The following is a 20,739-nucleotide window of genomic DNA, read 5'->3' on the forward strand; positions in this document are numbered from 1 at the left end:
ATCCACAGCGTCACAGGAAGATGTAAACAATAAAGCGTTCGAGGAGACAACATTAGTACAGTAGTCTGTAAAGATTAGATTTATTTCTTTATAAAGGTGACTTGTAACTTTCAGTCTAATAGTCAAAAGTATAAGGTATCTAAATCATAATAATAGTTATAAGTAATTGCGAACGCCATGGACACCAGACTGAAAATTCAAACGGCACGGAAATTTGTATTGCCGTTTTTACTAGTTTCTGGTTTAAGAAATTTTTGCTGTGCTGGTGTGGTGTTCATATAAAGTTAGTGGGTGCGTTTATGTACTCAGAATTGCGTTAATTATATCAATATTAGTTGTTACTGGTGGTAAACTGGGTACATGCTATGACGTCCCTCTCGAAACATTATTTTAGTCCAATACGACATCCACCTTCTCTCTCTCTCTCTCTCTCTCTCTCTCTCTCTCTCTCTCTCTCTCAGAACTATTCATGGTTTATATTTTGCACTCCTACCTTTCTTCACCTCATTTATTATTGCAGTGGATATGCATGATGATGGTACTCACCAGTAGTAGTAGTGGTGGTGGTGGTAGCGGTATCGGGCCGCTAACGCTTGTCCTTCCGAGGGCACCCGGGCTTCGCCCTCGATTTTAACTCTTAGTTATCATGTATATTTGCATAAAACTTGACCTGGACCTGCTCTGACGTAGGCTACCGAGCATGCCCATGCGAAATTTCAGCTCATTCCAACAAGTAATATGGCCTGTAGAGGGTTCCCAGTGTCTGATGAAAAATCGAACACTAAAGTGGGCGTGGTTCGTGCTCGCAACTGACCGCATGCGATTATAATTATTTATACCATCGTTGTCAGCTGTCCGTTCCGCGTCTTTTGATGTCGATCTCGATGTCGAAATCCGAGGGGCTTAGGTGTGAACACACAGACACACACACACACACACACACACACACACACACACACACACGCACAGTGCTTATTCGCATAGTCCTATTGATAAGAAGGCCCATACAGTTGCAGAAACCTTGACCAAGCTATGTATCCTTGAAAGTGCAAAACATGTCCTCTGTCAAATAACAGTCAAGTCATGTGTAACATTAAAGACCAAGTTTTCACCAAAATAGTCATTAAAACATTTTGTCATTTAGTTAGTTGAGATCACTGATATGGCACATCTTACTTAGCTTCTCGTTTTTGCCTGATATGTTGATGGTCAAGACTTCCTGTTCTGTTATCCATTGGCCATGCAGGACAACAAAAGGAGAGGATGAAATGGATTTGATCTCAACTTCTTCCCATAAAGAAGGGCTACGATGGAAGGATGTACCGGTAATCGAGGTATGTACAGATGGTGCCTCAACAACGTTGGGGTCACTTTATGGATTCTTGGCACTTGTCAGGTGTAAGAGTCTTTCAGTGATTGAGATACTCTGCTTGATTCACAGAGAAACTCCTGCTTCCAAGACATTACTAGCAGCCCTGAATGCTAACTTAGAGACCATCATCAAAACAGTCAACTTCATCAAAGGGTCAGCCCTAAACCCGCGACTTTTCCGTGAACTGTGTGAAAATATGGATACGAAATACCAAGCAGTGTTGTTTCACACACAAGTCTGCTGGCTGTCAAAGGACAGCATGTTCGATCGGTTCTGTGAGCTTAATGGAGAAGAAAAAACCTGCCTGGCTCATCACAATAAAGTCGAACTATTCACCAGAACGAACATGCCAGAATTTCTGGTACATTTGACATACGTGGCAGACATCTTCGAAGTTCTACATGAGCACAGCCAGAAACTTCAGTGTAGACAGCTGTGCTACATCATCCACCATGCAGGGATTATCAATGTCCTCACTGTAAGGCTAAGGCTTTGTGGGAGACGGATTCAAGACGGTATTGTGACCCAATTCCACCGTCTTTCTGAAGTTATCAGTGAAGATGCCACCAACCAGGTGCTCAAGGTCAAGATCATTGATGAGTTCTAGAGGTACTTCTCACACAAAATACCAGTCATATTAACACGGCTCCGGCAAAGATCAAATATCATCTGGATGAGATCGTTGCAGAATTCCAGGAAGCTTTTGGAACTCAAACACAACACCAGCGACAGCTGAACTCCATGCTCTAAGTTTCAGTAAATTTTAGGCATAAATGTGCCCTAATTTTCACTGCTATTATTTCCCTATGTTGTTCAGTATCGTCTAGTTTCAGCATACCTGTTTTCTTCATTACGATGAAGTATAATATACGCCATCGTAGCGAAGAAAACAGGTGTGCCTAAATTAGACGATATTGTATTTAGTTTGTTCATGCTGCCTCCAGATGGTTTTATTCAATTTGGGAGACCATTCTTGTTGTGAAAGTGTGTGTGTGTGTGGATGTGTGTGTGTGGGTGTATGTTTAGTGGAGGCCATACCTAACTACTTCCGTTCTTAAACACTCCAAAAGCCGAATCAAATCGAATGTAAGAAGAATCAGATGAAATAGGTCAGTTTCTTTTTCTTTGACAAAGATACCCAACCTCATTCATTTAGTTGATGGCCAAGTGTAGTCAGACTGGTGGGTAACTTGCACTAGTAACCAAGGAGACGAATCCTACCTCTTAGCTGAGACTCACTACATTTCATGGAACCATGTCTTGATATTTGTGTTATTGGAATGGCCCAGTTTCGTCAGAGGAATACAAAGAACCCAAGTGCATCATCCGCAGCTAAAGGGTTAATGACTGTGTGTGTGTGTGTGTGTGTGTGTGTGTGTGTGTGTGTGTGTGTGTGTGTGTGTGTGTGTGTGTGTGTGTGTGTGTGTGTGTGTGTGTGTGTGTGTGTGTGTGTGTGTCTGTCTGTCTGTCTGTGTGTCTGTGTGTCTGTCTGTGTCTGTCTTTCAGTCTGTTTGTCTATGTCTGTTTTTTATAGTTGAGTGTGTCTGTTTTAGCTGCGTAAGCGCGCGTAAGCTCCCGTGTGTGTGTGTGTGTGTGTGTGTGTGTGTATGTGTGTGTGTGTGTGTGTGTGTGTGGAGCGTGTATGTGCTCATGTAAGTGTGTGGGTGATTCAGTGGTATGGCAGGCAGACGGAGGGTAGAGTGCGAGGGGGGGAGGTAGAGAGGGGGAGGAGGTAGATAGAGAGGGCAAGGGAAATAGTGAGGGACAGGAGTAGAGAGAGAGAGGCTGGGGTAGATGGACAGAGGCAGGGGTAGATAGAGAGGGGTAGGAGTAGATAGACAGGGGCAGGGGGTAGGTAGAGAGGGGCAAAAGTAAAAAGAGAGGCAGGGAGCAGACAGAGAGGGGATGGAAGGTATAGGGAGGGAGGGGTAGATGGAGAGGGGCAGGGGTAGACACGGGAGCAGGGGAGTAGATAGATAGAGTGGGGTAAGGGGTAGATAGAGAGGGGCAGGGGAGTAGATAGAGAACCGGGAGGGGGGGGGGGGATGTGTTGGCAGGGTCTCAGTCACTTAGTACCAATGTTGTCAATTTAGCGTTCTTTCAGCGACAGTTAACGAAAGTGGCTCCTGTTTAGCGACTGCATATAATATGTAATCACAAGAAATCTGATGGAATTTAAAGGATTTTCCCCAAACTTTTAACGGATTCGGCTGATTTTGACGTGACTTCTGCATTCTGATGGAGAATTAAGCGGTTTGTGAGAATGAATGTAGCGCTGTTTGCTAAGCTGGGCATGGCACCTACACTGGCACTCATATAGCAAGGGCAGTGTACTAGAGCAGTGTGTGGAGAAGTGACGCACCCCACATGCGTCTGTATACCCCGGCCAAGGTACTCATACACCTTTACTCACACCTAGAAATACACCTATACCTGTGACTCTTCCTCTCTACGTCCGGTTTTTCATCTGTGCCTCTGTGTCAACCTTCACACCTGCCTCTCTCCGTCTACCTTTATTTTTACGCCCAGTTTCAGCTAAACCTCTCTGCTTTCATCCCCATCTCTCTAGTCTACCTCCGCCTCAATCTTAACCTCAGTATCAACCTCCGCCCTCATCTTTCTACCTTCACCTCTCCGTCTACCTTCATTTTTACGTCCAGTTTCAATTGAACGCTTCTTCTTCCACCACCGTATCTCTAGTCCTCCTCCTCCTCCTCCACCTTCATCTCTCAACCTCCAGCTCAGTTTTAATCACAACCTCAACCTCCAACTCCATCTGCCTACTTACAACTCCACCTACACCTTTACTACTTTACGTCTACCTCCACTTTCCTGTTTTTATTTCCTTGTCTGCCACGGTCTATCAACCCTCAGCTCCGTTTCTGCCTGATTTCTTCTTCAGCCTCCATCCTCTCCCCACCACCTCCACCCTCATCCCCCTTCTCCAGTCCAATCCAACCCAACCTAACCTAACCCAATCCAACCCAAGCTAACCTAACCCAGTCCAACCTAACCCACATCAACCCAACCCAGTCTAACTTAATCCTACACCATAAAACTTACTCTAACCCACACCAACCCAGACCAGATTAAGACCAACCTAACCCAACCAAATTAACCCAACACTTCTAACCAAATCTAACCTAATTTGACCTAGCTCAACCTAACCCAGCTCAACCCAGCTTAACCCAACCCACCCTAACCCAACCCACCCTAACCCAGTCCAACCAACAAAACCCAACCAAACTTGACCAAACCTAACCCAACCCAGCCTGACAAAATCCAGTCAGTCAAACCCATCCCGTCCCAACTCAACCCAACCTAACCTAGCCTGACCTAACTTCACCTGTTAGCCACTTCTAGTTTTCTCTTGCTTTTTACACATTTGCATCCTCTCTCTCTCTCTCTCTCTCTCTCTCTCAGACAATTTTATTCAGCTGAGGCAATACATTTCGAAAAGGAGAGGTTAAATACAGATTTCATTAACCCCTTCACTACGACAGCTCTCCCCTAAACTATAGGCTGATCAAAAAGTTCCTGTGCACTTTTATATTGGTAGAGAGACTATGATTTATGATATTAGCTGTGATATTGAAAGGCATTTTGTATCAAATGAAGATGAATTTACCCTGAATAAAAATGTTAGAGTTGTGTTTTGGTTTAAAAGTAAATTCTGGATACATTTTTTTCTCTTTATTTCGCTTTATACAGCATACTCTCCAAGTGGACAGGGAATTCTTTTAGTCACCTTTTTCATCAAATCGTCTGTTTCGCTGCCGGAAGAAAAATACGTTCACGGAATGATTTTTTTTTTTTTTTTTACTCCGATCATTTGTTATATACAGCGTACTTTAGTCATTCTGACAATGGATGATTTTGTTCTTTTATGGGGGATGTATTGCCGTTAGAGGTGATATATTTTCCCTCTATAATTTGACCCTGATTTTCGTTTTTTACCCTATTATCACATGCAGCAGTGGCAGAGAAGGGCAAAACTACTGCTCAACATCATTTCCGTAGTACTTCTTCGTGACAAGCATCATGTAGCGTTAATCTTTTGTTAGAATTCAGCATTCATGATGGAGAGATGTCAGTTGTAGGTCAAGTTAGTGTAAAAAGAGTATAATCAATGCTATAGGCCTGACGTATTAATTTCAAGGAGCGATGAGGAAGTGAAGGAGCGTTGTGGTGTGCATGTGGATGTGATAGAATGCGTTAGGAGAGATACAGTGCATTGAGGTGATTTGGCCATGTGCAGAGGATGGAGAATGAGAAACTAACCAGGAGAAACTAGGAGAGTGTGAGTGAGGTGAAAGGGGGGACAGGGAGGGGAAGACCGAGGATGAGATGAAGGGATAGAGTAGAGAGGTATATGACAGAGAGTGATGTAAGCTGGGGGAGGGCAGCGAAATGGCAGGGGACAGGGCGACAAGGACTGTGGCCATCCATTACGGGATTAAGGTATCTGGATAGATGGATAGATAGATACATGAACTAATTCTGAGTTTAAAATATTTTATAATCATAGATGCAATTCTTAACCGAGCCACAGTTACTAATGACCTTGTGGATAAACTGCGAGGGAGACCACTTTCCCCCACTGGTTTATCTGTAGACGTGGCTGTGAATTCATCTCATGTGTGTTTTCTGGCCCAAACTGGCCTAAGAATCACCTCCACTCTTTAATACATCACGGCCTGCGACTCCGGTGACGTGTGTGTGTGTGTGTGTGTGTGTGTGTGTGTGTGTGTGTGTGTGTGTGTGTGTGTGTGTGTGTGTGTGTGTGTGTGTGTGTGTTTCTTATATGCTAGTGAAATAATGATTCTGGGGATAAAAATGATCCATTTCTCTGCTTTCTCCTTACCCAGTCCAACCCTTATTTTCGTTGGCTATATTTCTTAATACCTCTTCCTCAGCGATTTAGTTATACGTTATACCTTAATCCCGTCAGCTCGGATGACTTTTTAAGATTTATCCTTTGCTATTCCCAAGTTGTCATCATCATCATCATTAATATTATTATTATTATTGTTGTTGTTGTTGTTTTTGTTTTTGTTATTATTATTATTATTATTATTATTATTCCAGTAGGAATGTATTTACTGAACCAGAAGGGTCAGTTCTAGTATTCATGAATGTTTTGGCAGACAATGTAAAACTGAGAATTTGATATCAGCTCAAGAAGGACAGATTCATTCAGCTCTCGTGAAAGGCATAAAGGATGGAAGAAGCTCCTTTTTTTTTTCTTTTTTTTTTCGACAATCTGTGTAACACTTGCAAATGTTAAATCTGATTAGCCTGCATCATTACAAAGTGCAGTTTGCAGTGACACAGACAGGTCAGGCGTATTATCATGATGTGTTTCAGAAATTACCATCAAATACTGGGGTCTTGTCCACCACCTCTCCGTTATAGTAATGCAGTCCATGGAAACTCATCGCAGTCATAGAATTATATACACATCTTCCTTGACCGCTCACCTGCGTCAATATTCTACATTACTTTCATCCTCCTCCTCGTATTTTATCCCCTAAGAGGTGTAATAGGGGCCCCAAACTAAGCTACAGTTGTACACTATATTAATTTTAAGGAGAAATAATCAGCCCACCTCCACTAATGGCATTACATTATCGACCACCCTACAGTTACCTCTTGGAGATGGAAGTAGTGCAAGGATGTTACTCTGCTATGGGAATTTTGATCACTACACCACCAGTACCCCTCTGTCGATCTCTCCATAGCCAGGCACCTTAATCCTGTATGGGGTGGCCACGAACAAATCGCCTCCATGTCGCCCTGTCCCCTGTCATTTCGCTTAGCACCCCCAGCTTACACCCTCCTCTCTCATATGCCTCTCTACTCCATCTCATCCTCGGTCTCCCCCTCCCTCTCCCCTCCTCCACCTCACTGGTATACACTCTCCTAGTTAGCCTCTCACTCTCTATCCTCTCCATATGGCCAAACCACCTCAATGTATTTCTCCAAACACTTTCTATCACATCCGTTTTTTTCCTGCATTAGCTGTGTATAATAATTTAGCATAAGACTGGGTAACGCAATACACGAGTCGCCGTGTGTACTGATGCCCATTGCGTCTGCGTCTCGGATCGTAGGCCAATTTTTGCTTGGTGTCGCTTGCACTGGCCTGCCTGGCTTGGTGTCGCTTGCACTGGCATGCCTCGCAGCTTGCCCCAGTGCAGTCTTGGCCAAGCGCCCTGCCGTAATATTTATAAAGCTACCTGACCGGATTTTACGATAAACACTTCATAACATTTATCACCGTACAGCGTGTTTTTTCGTGTTTTTTTTTTTTTTCTTACTTGAATACGAGGCCTGGGGGAGCTGGGATTATGACTGAACAGTTGAGAGAAAGGATGGGACTTGAATATATTTGTGTTGTGATAAGAAGGGGTAGATTAAGGTGGTCTGGCCATGTCGAGAGGATGGAGGATGACAGTTAAGTGCAGAAAGTGAGAACTTTGAACGTCGGGGGTAAAGCTGCGAGAGGCAGACCGGAAAAGACCCGGGACGAGGTCATAGAGTGTGACCCCAGGGATAAGAGACTGAATAGGGATGCTGCCAGAGATTGAGCAGCATGGAGAGCCGCCATTAGCTGACCAAGACCGACGCCAGCATGTTGGAACCTTTATAAACGATACGACGATACGATACGACTTAAAGATTTTACGATAAACGAGTCTATAACACTTGTAGGTTTGGTCACTTTAATATTATGTTTCATTCATTGCTAAGTTGTTGGTATAGAGGAGTCGTATTTTAGTGCAGGCTTCGTGACACCATTTTCTTAGTGATTTAGTCTGCTATTTACATCCCGATATTGTCTTCTGTATAAATTTCTTTATACTGTATTTAGTACCGACATAATACAGGACGTTGAGGTGTAGTGTGTAGAATTAATCGCCGAGGAAGAGTTGCTACGAAGACATCATGCCACTTGGGAATTGGGAACAAGAACCTAACCAGTTTGTTATTATTATTATTATTATTATTATTATTATTATTATTATTATTATTATTGTTGTTGTTATTATTATTATTGTAGTTTTTTTTGTCACTCATATTTACGTTTCATTTATAATTGAATTGTTTGTGAATCAGTCCCACATCTATACGATTATATTCAGGTCAGGAGATACTTTGGGGGCATCATATTGTAGTGAGAGACTGACTGGGAGAGTGTGAGTGAGATGGAGGGGGAGAGGGAGGGGGAGACCGAGGATGAAATGGAGGGATGGAGTAGAGAGGTAAATGAGAGGGGTGTAGGTTGCGGGGAGGGCAGAGAAATGACAGGGGACAGGGCGACATGGAGGCGATTTGTTTGTAGCCACCCCTTACGGGATTAAGGCGTCTGGCTATAGATAAATAGATAGATATATAGATAGATAGCATGTAAGATGGAGAGAGGGCAATTTTAGGCCAAGTTAAAGAGAAAAAATGTATAATTCGAATGAAGAAGGAGGAGTGTTTATAAATAAGAGTAGCTGGTGGACATCTTGCCAGTCGCCTCAACACATTCCACGCATACCCTTCCCCTGTTCAACACTGACCACCTTCCACTCCCTGTTCTAGCTTCCTAACACCTTCTCCATTGAGATTTATTTTGCATATTGATTTACATATTCTGAGTGGTATAAGGAGTTCCACGGTACCTTTTCCTTAGCGATTTATTTTTGCATATTGCCCTTTTAACGTTCCCTTTTTTTACGTTATATAGTTATCGTGTTAATATCGACATAGTTTGCATCAGTAACATACAGGAGATTACTGACGTGTTAAGTGTATGGTAAATCGCTAAGAATGAGGTGTTAGGAGATGCCCCAGACCACTGATATTGCTTATTCCATTCGCTAAGAGAAGTCGTTCACTATGCTGTGAATATCATAACAAGGGAGAGAGAGAGAGAGAGAGAGAGGGAGAGTACATGCGTACGCGTGTACGTATACTCGTATGTACATTGTGTGTGTGTGTGTGTGTGTGTGTGTGTGTGTGTGTCATGGCCAATATTAGGCCTACTGCTCACTGCGTCTTATTCACACCTAGGGCATGTCCGTCACTTTCCTCCCTGACGCATCATATCAAAGAGAATCATCCATGACCAGGAAACCATACCAAACCTCTCTCAGCTTAGAAATCTTTGCCATCAGAGGACAGTGACAAGGCGAGGAGGTGAAATATTAGGCGAACATTTGTATCTATGGCCAGAGAAACATTCCAAGCCTCTCTTAGCATGGGAATATGAACAGAGGAAAGTGAGGAGCAGAAAAGATGAAGTATATGGCCAGCTTTTGTATCTATTGCTAGAAAAACATATCAAGCCTCTCTTAGCTTAGGAATATTGGCCAAGAGAGGAGGTGGGGTATTGGTCTTTCTTTTTTTTTTTTTTTTTTTTTTTTACCCTGGCTACACCTTTAGCCCTCTCGTGGCCGGAACAGCTCTGGTATTCTGCTCGTCAGGGAGTAAGGCATAGGGTCCTGAGTGTTAATACTGACACCATTAACTTTATGATCAAGCTAATTAAGAGTGAGTCATAGGAGCCTGAGAGTGTTAAGCTGCCATCATTGTCAGTTCTTTGCCTATAATTCTTTCACAGTTGGTCCAGATTTTCCTCCTTTAGCAGCTTATTTCATGTAGCTCAGTGACGAAAACGATAACACAAATCAGTGGTAGAATAAGACAGTACAGTATTGTGTTTCTAACCCTTTCCACAGCGCCTCCTTGTCACTAGTATCATATTGCGGTGTTCATTTCTTCTTACAACTCAGCATTCAAGACAGAGATGTCGATTTTAGGCCAAGTGAAAGCAATATGAGTCTCACATCATAGCTTAGTGTTAATCTCTTGTTACAGCTCAATATTCGGTATGGAGAAATGTCAGGTTTAGGCCAAGTTAAAGTGGAAAGATTATGGGAAGTACATTTAGTAGACGTGCCAATTTTAGGTCAAATTAAAGTAGAAAGAGTTGGTGAGTACACTGAGTAGACGCGTCAATTTTAGGCCAAGTTAAAGTAGAAAGAGTATAGTGACTACAGAAAATCTTGGCACAGTTGGAAGCCGCCAGCCACGTCAATCCCTGACTCACCCACACGCCCCCCCTCCTTCTCCAACTCTCACCCTCACCCGGACCCCCTACCCCACCCCCACCCCTGACAAGTGTTTTTACACCGTACAGGTCCACAACAGAGCCACCACCCTAACACACTCACTCATAATATAAACACACACACACACACACACACACACACACACACACACACACACACACACACACACAAACACATACACACACATTTTAACAGTGGCAGAACTAGCAGAAATTTATTTTATATATGAACTCAATTATACATTATGGGTTTACATAAGGAAAAGAGTGTCTGAGAGAGAGAGAGAGAGAGAGAGAGAGAGAGAGAGAGAGAGAGAGAGAGAGTCACAATCTAACCAGCTAATTTCTCTATCACAACTAGGTCTGTTTCTTGTGGTATTGACAAGGACAGGGGAACTCAGAGCCTTCCTGCGTGTCTTGTTTCTCTTACACACACACACACACACAAAAAAACTAGTTGCGATAGAGACATATACTCTCTTCACCTTAACCTGACGCAGAGAATAGCACTTTTGCAGCTTCTCTCATGTAATTTAGGGTCAGAAAAACGATAAGGCTGCGGCTCTACATCCTTTCCCTCGCAGTTCTTCGTGAGTAGCTCCATAATCTTGTGCTCGTCTTTTGTATCCACTCAGCATTTTAAATGGAGATGACAAGTTTAGGCCAAGCTATATCTGCCTGTCTATCCATCTCTCTCTCTCTCTCTCTCTCTCTCTCTCTCTCTCTCTCTCTCTCTCTCTCTCTCTCTCTCTCTCTCTCTCTCTCTCTCTCAGGCTCACGTACTCCCATTCTCAGACGAACAAAATCGTACGTCTTAAGCTGCCATTAAGTTCTTTATTTTCGGCCAAATGTTAATAATTATCATAGTTTTTAGCAGTTTTTATTTCTGTAACTCGTTGCTGTAGATTTCTCTTTAGCAGTGCAAAATTAAGTGACGGTGGATTATAATAATGATTAGATATTGTGCAGCTGAAGGTTTAAGCATTTCCTAGAATAATTTTTATTTCCTTTAAAGGCAGTTGCTAATAGAAATCGTTTTGTTTGTAGTGCTGCCTTCAGGTGATTCTACGCTAAGTGACAAGCCAAATAGTTTCATGTTACGCAGGCAGCTATTTATTACGTTGGGTGGTAACCATTAACCCAAATGACGCCTGGCGATCTAATGGACTGAGGCGTTCCAACATGAAGAGGCCCCTGCAAGAGGATAGTAAGGCGTAATAGGCAGAATAAGTCGCTAAAGGAAAGGTACTACGAAGCCTACAGCTCCACTTAAAGTACCTCCCTAATACACGACGTAGGTTTTTATAGTAAATGGCACAGGGGGCTTCGTAACATTTCTTCTCTGGCGAATTATTTTCCATATTACACCTTAACGTTCTCCTGTATGCAATTTACCCAGTTCAGTATCGACAGAGTTTGTATCTATAAATGTAAGAGGACGCTAAGGTATAATAAATCGCAAAGGAAGGGGTGTTACGTGAGGGCATGGAGGAAGAGGGGAGGAAGGGTGAGGAGAAGAAAAAAGGGAGAGAGAGAGAGAGAGAGAGAGTGGGGAAGGGGGAGGGGGAGGAGAGATTGTGCTATTTTAACCTACACTAAGATGTCTTCACTGGCAAGCCAATGAGAGAGAGAGAGAGAGAGAGTCCGTTTGTATTATGTGTATGATGTATTTATGATGTGTATGTATGTGTGTATGTATGTGTACCCCTGTGTGTGTATGTATGTACGTGCATTAACAAAATTTTTGATGTGCATGTATGTGTACCTGTATGTATGTATGTACCTACGTTAACAGAGTACAGTAATGCATTCCTAATCTGCTTTGGATGAAAACTGATCAATTCCTTGTGTGTGGACCTGGGAAGGAGTGATAAGATTTGGGCGGCGAGGGAGCAGAGGTCAGCGTCATAGTTTAGAGGTGTGTGTGTGTGTGTGTGTGTGTGTGTGTGTGTGTGTGTGTGTGTGTTCTTTCCACCTTCTGACTGTCATGTGTACGTTATGGGTCTGATGCAGCCTGCCTTTACCCTTCCACCACAACGCATCTCATCTGACTTCTAAAAGATCGTTAAGAGGCAGCAGTAGATATATTTATCCGCTTTAGGATCCTTTGATTCACTTTCAGATGAAAAGAATCGTCTGGAGTTAGCTGGGACAGATAAGTAGAGTTGCGCCGGCCTTGAGAAGGTTAATGAGAGTTTTTATATTGTTTATTATAGCTTGCCCTTATTTAGCCATCCCCCTACGATGACTGCTGAGTTGTAATAAGAGAATAATAACACTGGAATAAAATGGTGTTCTCGAAGAAGTGCCATGGAAAAGGACGTAAATTTTTTTATTTTATGTCAACGTGGTTCGTGAAATAAGATGCAAGAGGACGAAACTCTGTGCCAGATTAAGATGAAAAGAGTATGGTAAATGGTTATAGGCTATCTTTCTCTCGCCAATTCATTCCATAAGCACTTCTTGGAACTTTGGGAGAAAAGTTCACCAACTGTTCCTACCACTTCTGCTTGTCATCATTCCTTCACTGGCTATTGCTCTAAAGCTGAGTTCCAAAGCTGAGTAAGGCTTGATAATTGTCTCTGATATTTCATTTTCTGCCTGTCACTTTTCTCTGGTAGTTAATATTCCTAAGTTGGGAGAGGTTTGATTTATTTCTCTTTGATAATATTTCACCCTTTCTTTTTGTCACTTTACTTCGGTGATTAATATTCCAAAGCTAAGAGGCGTTTGATGTACTTCTCATCATTAACATAAAAGTTTGCCCAATATTTTACTTCCTATACGTGTCACTTTCCTCTGCTGGCTAATACTTCTAATCTGAGAGAGGTTTGATAAGTTGCTCTGTCCATAGATAATTCATTTGAATAATATTGCACCTCATCTGATTGACGTTTTCTTTTGGTGGTTTATATTCCTAAGCTGAGAGAGGGTTGTATGCTCTGCCGTAGATGCAACAGTTGCCTAATATTTAATCTATTCTCCGTGTCAGTTTCCTCTGCTACTTAATGTTTCTAAACTGACAGAGGCTTGATATGTCTCTCTGGTCATGGATACAAAAGGTTTTCACCTTGTCTGCTCCTCACTTTCCTCTACTGGCTAATATTCCTAACCTGGGAGAGGCCTCGTATGTTACTCTGGCAATGAATGATTCTCTTTGATATGGTGCATCAGGGAGGAAAGTGACGGACATGCCCTAAGTGTGAAGTAGACACAGTGGATTTTATGCTGAAATTTGGTTCCCGTCTATACCATTAATCTGTCTATACAGTTACGTCCTGCAAGTATCGTCCACGTTTTACCGCTGTAAGTCAGTGTTGAAGCTAGTACCACCTTCTTTATTCCTACACCGGCATTTATATTCATAGTGTGAATTTATACAGTGTCAGTCCCTTGTTACAACTCAGGCCAGATTTAAGTGAACAAAGAAAAGACTATCCTTTCCCTCATCCACGCACAGCTCTCGTCATCTCTCCACCTTCATATATTTATAATGAGTAAGGTTAAATATATGTACAAAGGATCTCAGTCTATTTACAGGATAAATAAACCTAATAACTGTTAACTATTATTACAGTTTACAGGATGATCAGATCTTAGGAACATTTATCTATTACTACCAGTCTTCGTTGTTTTCCGTACTTACATATAACTTAATCTTAGGATCGTTTATAAATATTCGGTTTCCATGACGACGCGTTGATCCCTGACTCACCCTGTCCGTCACCTCCTTATTTAAGCCCCAGCGTGATTTGAAGGATTCCGTAACACCTCTTCCTTAGCGATTAATTCTGGACAATACGCCTCAAAACCCTCTCGTTTGTTGCGATGAAAACTGTGTCGAATGAAGCCAAAAGAAATAACATGCAAGAGAAAAATAACCTATAATATTCAAGATAATTCGCCAAGGAAGAGACGCCACGAAGCTTCCAGTTCCTCTTAGAATATGGACTTATGAGTACCTTGGGGAAGAAGCGTCGCACCTCTTCCCTGGCGATTTATCCTGCACGATACACCTCACAATCCAGTAGGTACGCCTCAATATCCAGCACGTACGCCTCAGTATCCTGCACGTGCACCTCACTATCCAGCACGTACGCCTCAGTATCCTGCACGTACGCCTCAGTATCCTGCACGTGCACCTCAATATCCTGCACGTACACCTCAATATCCTGCACGTGCACCTCAATATCCTGCACGTGCACCTCAATATCCTGCACGTGCACCTCAATATCCAGCACGTACGCCTCAATATCCTGCACGTGCACCTCAATATCCAGCACGTACGCCTCAATATCCTGCACGTACACCTCAAAATCCTCTTTTATGTTATTGAATGTGAAGTTGTAAAAGGCAAAATAAATCGCAAAGAGAGAGGTGCTGCCATGTCTCTATACCAGTTAGGATACGTTCCTGTGACCAAGGCCCTGCAACCCCGCCTCACTGGGACTTATTCTCTGTCAACACTAGAATATGATGCTAGTCACGAAGAAGCGGCATGGAAAAGATCTAGAACCATAGTACTGTCTAATTCTGCAACTGAGCTGTAAAGAGATTAGAATATGATGCTAGTCACGAAGAAGCGACATGGAAAAGTTGTAGTGCCATAGTATTACTTTATTCTGCAGCTGAGCTGTAACATGACATTAACACTAGAATATTATGCTAGTCACGAGGAAGTGCTATTCTAAAAGATGTGGAGCCATAACATTGTCTCATTCTGCCACTGAGCTGCAACGATAAATGAACACTAAGCGTGGTGCTAGTCACGAAGAAGTGCCATGAAGAAGATGTGGAGCCGTAACATTGCCTTTTTCTACCTATGCTCATATTCTCGCCAGCTACAGCGCTTCTTCGTGACTAATGAATTTCTGCGTTGGTTGTAAAATATATAAACAGAATAAAAGAGAATGATAAGGTGTACTATTAGAGATAAATCGCTAGAGAAAAGATGTTTAGGACTGCTCAAAGTGGTGGAGAGTATCAGGTAATGAGGTAATGTGCTCAAGCTCTCCGTGTGTGTGTGTGTGTGTGTGTGTGTGTGTGTGTGTGTGTGTGTGTGTTGTTCATGCAGTGTACGCTGCCATTAAGAAAATACAAACAGCATGATAGAAAACAGACATTTAATATTCAGAGTAAGTCGCTAAAGAAAAGGTGCTAAGAATCTTGCTAAGTGGGGGAGAATGCCAACCAGTGTCTTCATCGCCTCCCTATATAATGAGTCAGACATTCTTGTGAGTGGTTTTCCTGGCTGCTCATCCATGCGTTTTGAAGAGAGAGAGAGAGAGAGAGAGAGAGAGAGAGAGAGAGAGAGAGAGAGAGAGAGAGAGAGAGAGAGAGATTCTGAGGTACAAATGAGTCATAGGAGTTGGATGTTGTTGTAGGGAATATGCGTCGAAAAAAGGAAATAAACAGCTTTGGAATTTTTAGTTTTTAGTTTATTGTGTTTCTCTGCCCATAGATACAAAAGTTCCTCAAATATTTACCTACTCTGCTTCACGGTTTTGTCTGCTGGCTAATTTTCATAAGCTGAGAGATGCAAGGTGTGTTGCTCTGCCCATAGGTACAAACATTCGCCTCGTGCAGTAGACAGGCATTAATTCTGGGTCTTTTGTTTTGTTTTTCCAGTCGTCATCACCCGGGGGCGAGGATGGCGAGGGCGGGCAGCAGCAACAGCCCACCGTGACGGCCGAGGACAAGAGCTTCCACTTCGACTCTCGATCACTCACCGACCGCCGCCAACGAACAATCGAGAATGAACCGCGACTCGACGACAAGCTGAGAGGCGACGACAGCAAAAAGCAGCTGCAACTGACGCGACTAGACGACGCAATACAGTTCAAAAGTCCACTGCAAGATGACAGGAAAATAGCGACATCGCAAAATTCGGGATGCAGCCCAGTGCGGAGCGTCATTCTCCCGGAAGTGAACGGGACACAGAACGGCTCCAGTGCCATAGACGTGCTAGAGAACGGCTCCGATACCATACGTTCATTGGACAGTGTACCGTGGAATTTGGAAGGAATAGAGACGATAAAGGAAAATGGGTGCAAGTCGCTGCTACGGGAATGGTCGCTTTCATCGGACAGTACTGGCCTGGACACACAGTCTCTCTCGGAGGAGGCTGAACTCAAACAAGTCAAGGATGAGAATAAAAGACTGAAAGCTGCACTGAAGGAGGTAAGAAGATTATGCCGGTACTCGTAGTTCCATAGGTCTACTCACTGTGATGGAAACCTACTCAGATTCACCCATGCCTGTTTGAGTGTTTGTGTACAAGACATCTAACAATGAAATGTAGTGGATTGGTTGGCAGAGGATCAAAGAAGAGATGGTTGCCTTTGAGATGGTAGTGTACATTTCTTGGATATTGTTGAACAGAACACACAAAGACCGTAGACTTAATTGCCTGTGAGACAGTAAAACAACTCGTCCGGTTAGATTTGGAGGTGGATCGAACTCCAGATTCAGGAATAAGTCATAGATTTTATTGGCGTTGGAGGAGATATGAGAGTGCTTTCTTGTTAGTTCACTTTAACTAGACAGTGCAACGCATTTCCCACCTTACTACAACTCAGCATCCTTTCCATGGTGCTTCTTCGTGACCAGCACCGCATTTTATAGTGTTAATCTTTTGTGACAGCTCAGCATTCAAAAAGGAGAGATAGCAGTTTGACTTCTATTCTCTCCTTACTTTAGCTGGGCGTAAAATTGCCGTCTCCACCATGAATGTTGAGCTGAGAGCGGTTTGGTATGTTTCTCTGGCCATAACTGATTCTCTTTGATATTATGCGTCAGGGAGGAAAGTGACGGACATGCCCTAAGCGTGGAGTAGACGTGGTGGAAGTGTAGGCCAGCTTTTGTCTCAGGCTATTATAGCTAACAGACACTCATCACCGTTGTCATATTATGTACACTGCACCACACACTGCACATCCTACACACTGTATCACTCGCTGTACCGAGGAACCTGAATTTAGCTGTTCATATACTCAAGGGCAGCTTCATAAAATACTGTGTATTCTAGACATCTGTTTGGGCGCAGGATGACAGCACAAAAACAGGTAGGCTGTCACCCAGGCCACACACACACACACACACACACACACACACACACACACACACACACACACACACACACACACATGAGCGTTATACTGTGTAGGGACCACCCTTTACAACTACGGTGTCTACTCCGAAGAGAGTGTACAAATTAAGGAAAATTCTGAACTGAACCTGTCCTAAAACATTCCGTATTCATTTCTAAAATACCATATTCATTTTGGACGGTCCGCAGCCGTGGACCCAAACTCAAGAGTCTCCACATACCCCTGGACTCGTAGCCTTTTTCCTCGAGACATCGGTGCGCGGCCTGTCAGGGGGCCTTCACTAGATGCTGTGCCCCAGGGTCCCCAAAACTCTTAATTTCACTCTTCGAACAGTTCGTTCCCTTATTTACAGTCATTAAGTAACAGTGTGATTTGTTGATATTCTTGTCAGAAGGCAACAATATTATCTGTAATAACAGTAAACTGCTGCGGAGACTTGTTTCTTGTAAAAATTGTTCATGTTCCTTTATAAATGTGTCTCTTTCTTCTTGACTGTGGTGCTGTGCAGGTCTTGGGTCACTGTTCTAGGTGGCATACCAGACTTCATAGCACCTTTTCCCCAAAGATTTATTTTACTTATTGCCGGACCCTCCCAGGGGCCGGACTAAAAACGCCAGAACCACCGAGTTGCTGACTTCCGAGGAACTTATTAGAAATTTGCCCTTTGCAGTCCCCCTAGAGTCCCGGGACAGTTGTAGGTGCCTTCCCACGACCCTTTAGATGATTCTCAAGAGATCTGACGCATATTTAAGATTCTTGAGAAGAGAATTGTTATAACTTAAGATAGTTTATGAATATGGTGTCAGCCATAAAATGACCTGTTTAGGGTACTTTTAGGCCCCTTTAGGACCATTAGTCCCGAGGTTCGCAGTAAACACCGTGGCCGTTCTTGTTACACTTTTCTCTCCTCCAGGCCGCCGCGGTGAACAGTGAGTGGCGGGGTTACCACGAGCAGCGGCAGCAGTACGTACAGCGGCTGCTGACCACCATACACGAACTGCAGCAGCCACGATCACAAGCACATTCACCCAGGCAGGTATGTGTGCTACACTACACCTCACTGCACTAAATTACATTATGCCACACTATAGCACACCACGAACAGTGGCAGCAGCACGTTCAGTGGTTCCATACTACTAGATACGAGTAAAATGTGGCCTATAATGTGGCTCAAATGGACTATAATATTACAGGTACTAGATGTGGAGTGCGAAGGTGAGGGTGAAGTGTGCCATAATGCTGGCTATAACGTTGGCTATAACGCCTATAATGGTGGTTATAAAGAGACCATAACGAATGTCAGTGTTAAAGATGTTGCGTGTGGAGTGTGCAGGTGAGAGACAGAGGTGGACTATAAAGCTGGATATAATGGTGGGTATAAAGCCTATTACTGTGACTATAATGATTATATAATATGTCCCGGTGTTAGAAGTGGAGTGTTGTGGTAAAGGCTGTGACGCTGGCTATAACGCTGGCCGTAGCGGGCTATAATTTTACAGGTGGTGGATGTCATGGGAGGTGAGCTATAACGCTGGCTATACTGCTGGCTGTAACCTCTATAATTCTAGTTTTAACTTGTCTTTTACTATTATAGATGCTAGATGTGGAGTGTGGAGGTGAGGGTGAGGTACGAAGACTACGTGGTGCGGTGGCCAAGCTACAGGCGGATCATGAGGAACACGTCGCTCTGCTGGAAATGCAGGTTAGCGCTGAGGAATCTAGTTTAACTGCAGCAACTTAATATTAAGAGTAAACCAGTGTGTTAGGAAGCCCCTAATTTTTGACAGTCATTTAGGGAACACCTGTTAGAAGTAATCTGCCTGCATCCAGTGTCATCAGCAGTGATGCACAAACGTCAGCTTTGTTCTGCCATCATCACCGGAACTCCTGTAATTACCTCTGCTAACGAAGCTGAGGTAGGGAATTTATTCACCCGTGTCTTTGTGTACAAGATGTCTTTAAAAAAAAAAAAAGTCGGATGTCAGCGAAAGCTAATTGCTAGATGCGCAGTGGATCAGGAAAGAGTGTTCTAGATTTTGAGGTGAATCTGGATCCGGATGTAGGAATAAATAATAAACTTCATCGACGTTGATGGAGGTGCGCACTCGCTGAAGTTGTGTAAGAGTAGACTAAGGCCGTAGATTTAACTATGTAAGACCATAAAAGTACTCGTCCTGTATGAAAGAGGAATTATAGTAATAAATCGTGAATTTTATCAGTGTTGGTGGTGGTATGCGCTCTGTGAGTGCCGTCTAGTTCTCATTGTCATTACCCTGCATGTCACATTACAGAATGTAGTCAGGAACGATACGGAAAGGTCATATATGTTTTATCATCATCATATGCTTCGGAAACCGTCGTAAAAAATTGTGAGCTTCACTAAACTGTCCCGCTTTCAGTTTTCACGGCACGACATTAGGTGCCATTGGAGATTTCACAAAACCCCTTCCTTAGCGCTTTATTCCCCGGGACCGAGTCTTCTCAGCCTCCACTGTCCTTCTTACTGAAATATTTTCCTGTACTCGTTTGCCCCAAACATGACCTAAAATTGCCACATCCCCATCTTGAATACTGATTTATAAGAAAAATTAACACTAGACTATAGGCCCCTCCAAGGGGGGAATCACACCAGCCGCCAGCCGATACATATTTAACTTGACCTTGATCTACTTTCACCAATTTCGACCTCGTAAGAGATTTTCATCTCTACTCCACACCTGTAAAAATTTGTGATGATATCTTGAGCCATTTCGAAGTTATCATGGTAACATACACAGACCTTGAACTACTTTCACCAATTTCAAACTCGTTGGGAGATTTTCATCCCTACTACACTCCTGTACAATTTTGTGATGATATCTTGAGCGGTTGAGAAGTTATCGTGCTAACAGACACCCAGACAGACAGGCAAACTGAAAACAATACTCAGAGGAGATTTTCATCCCTGTAAAATTTTGTGATGATACTTTGAGCGGTTGCGAAGTTATCCCGTTAACAGACAGACATACCTTGACGTACTTTCACCAGTATTGAACTCGTGATCGATTTTTTTTCCCCTACTACACACCTATAAAATTTTGTGATATCTTGAGTGGTTGAGACGTTATCATGCTACCAGACACACATACAGAGAAATT

General features: G+C 43.1%; 2 protein-coding genes across 2 annotated transcripts in view; both read left to right on the forward strand.

Annotated features, from left to right (window-relative positions):
• Positions 1 to 884: 884 nt before the first annotated feature.
• On the forward strand, positions 885 to 1,979 carry LOC145396602 (protein FAM200C-like). Its single transcript, XM_080269977.1, has 2 exons — positions 885 to 907; positions 1,442 to 1,979. The coding sequence occupies exons 1-2, from the start codon at positions 885 to 887 to the stop codon at positions 1,977 to 1,979; spliced, it is 561 nt and encodes a 186-aa protein (XP_080126103.1).
• A 1,738-nt stretch (positions 1,980 to 3,717) lies between these two features.
• Positions 3,718 to 20,739, forward strand: part of LOC145396535 (uncharacterized) — a 28,927-nt gene continuing 11,905 nt past the window's right edge. Inside the window, exons 1-4 of the mRNA XM_080269916.1 lie at positions 3,718 to 3,763; positions 16,122 to 16,673; positions 18,516 to 18,638; positions 19,197 to 19,304. Of these exons, the coding sequence (XP_080126042.1) occupies positions 3,740 to 3,763; positions 16,122 to 16,673; positions 18,516 to 18,638; positions 19,197 to 19,304 (807 nt within the window). The 5' untranslated portion in view covers positions 3,718 to 3,739. The remainder of the gene's footprint in view (positions 3,764 to 16,121; positions 16,674 to 18,515; positions 18,639 to 19,196; positions 19,305 to 20,739) is intronic.

This window comes from Coenobita brevimanus, chromosome 38 (assembly GCF_032717465.1).
Source record: "Coenobita brevimanus isolate Jiangsu-jjx chromosome 38, ASM3271746v2, whole genome shotgun sequence".
Lineage (NCBI taxonomy): Eukaryota > Metazoa > Arthropoda > Malacostraca > Decapoda > Coenobitidae > Coenobita > Coenobita brevimanus.

Bases quoted from the DNA above. Each gene is read 5' to 3' on its own strand.
- LOC145396602 (XM_080269977.1), top strand. From the start codon at position 885: ATGTCGAAATCCGAGGGGCTTAG. The intron at 908-1,441 runs GTGTGAACACAC...CTTGATTCACAG, and splicing joins TCGAAATCCGAGGGGCTTAG to AGAAACTCCTGCTTCCAAGA.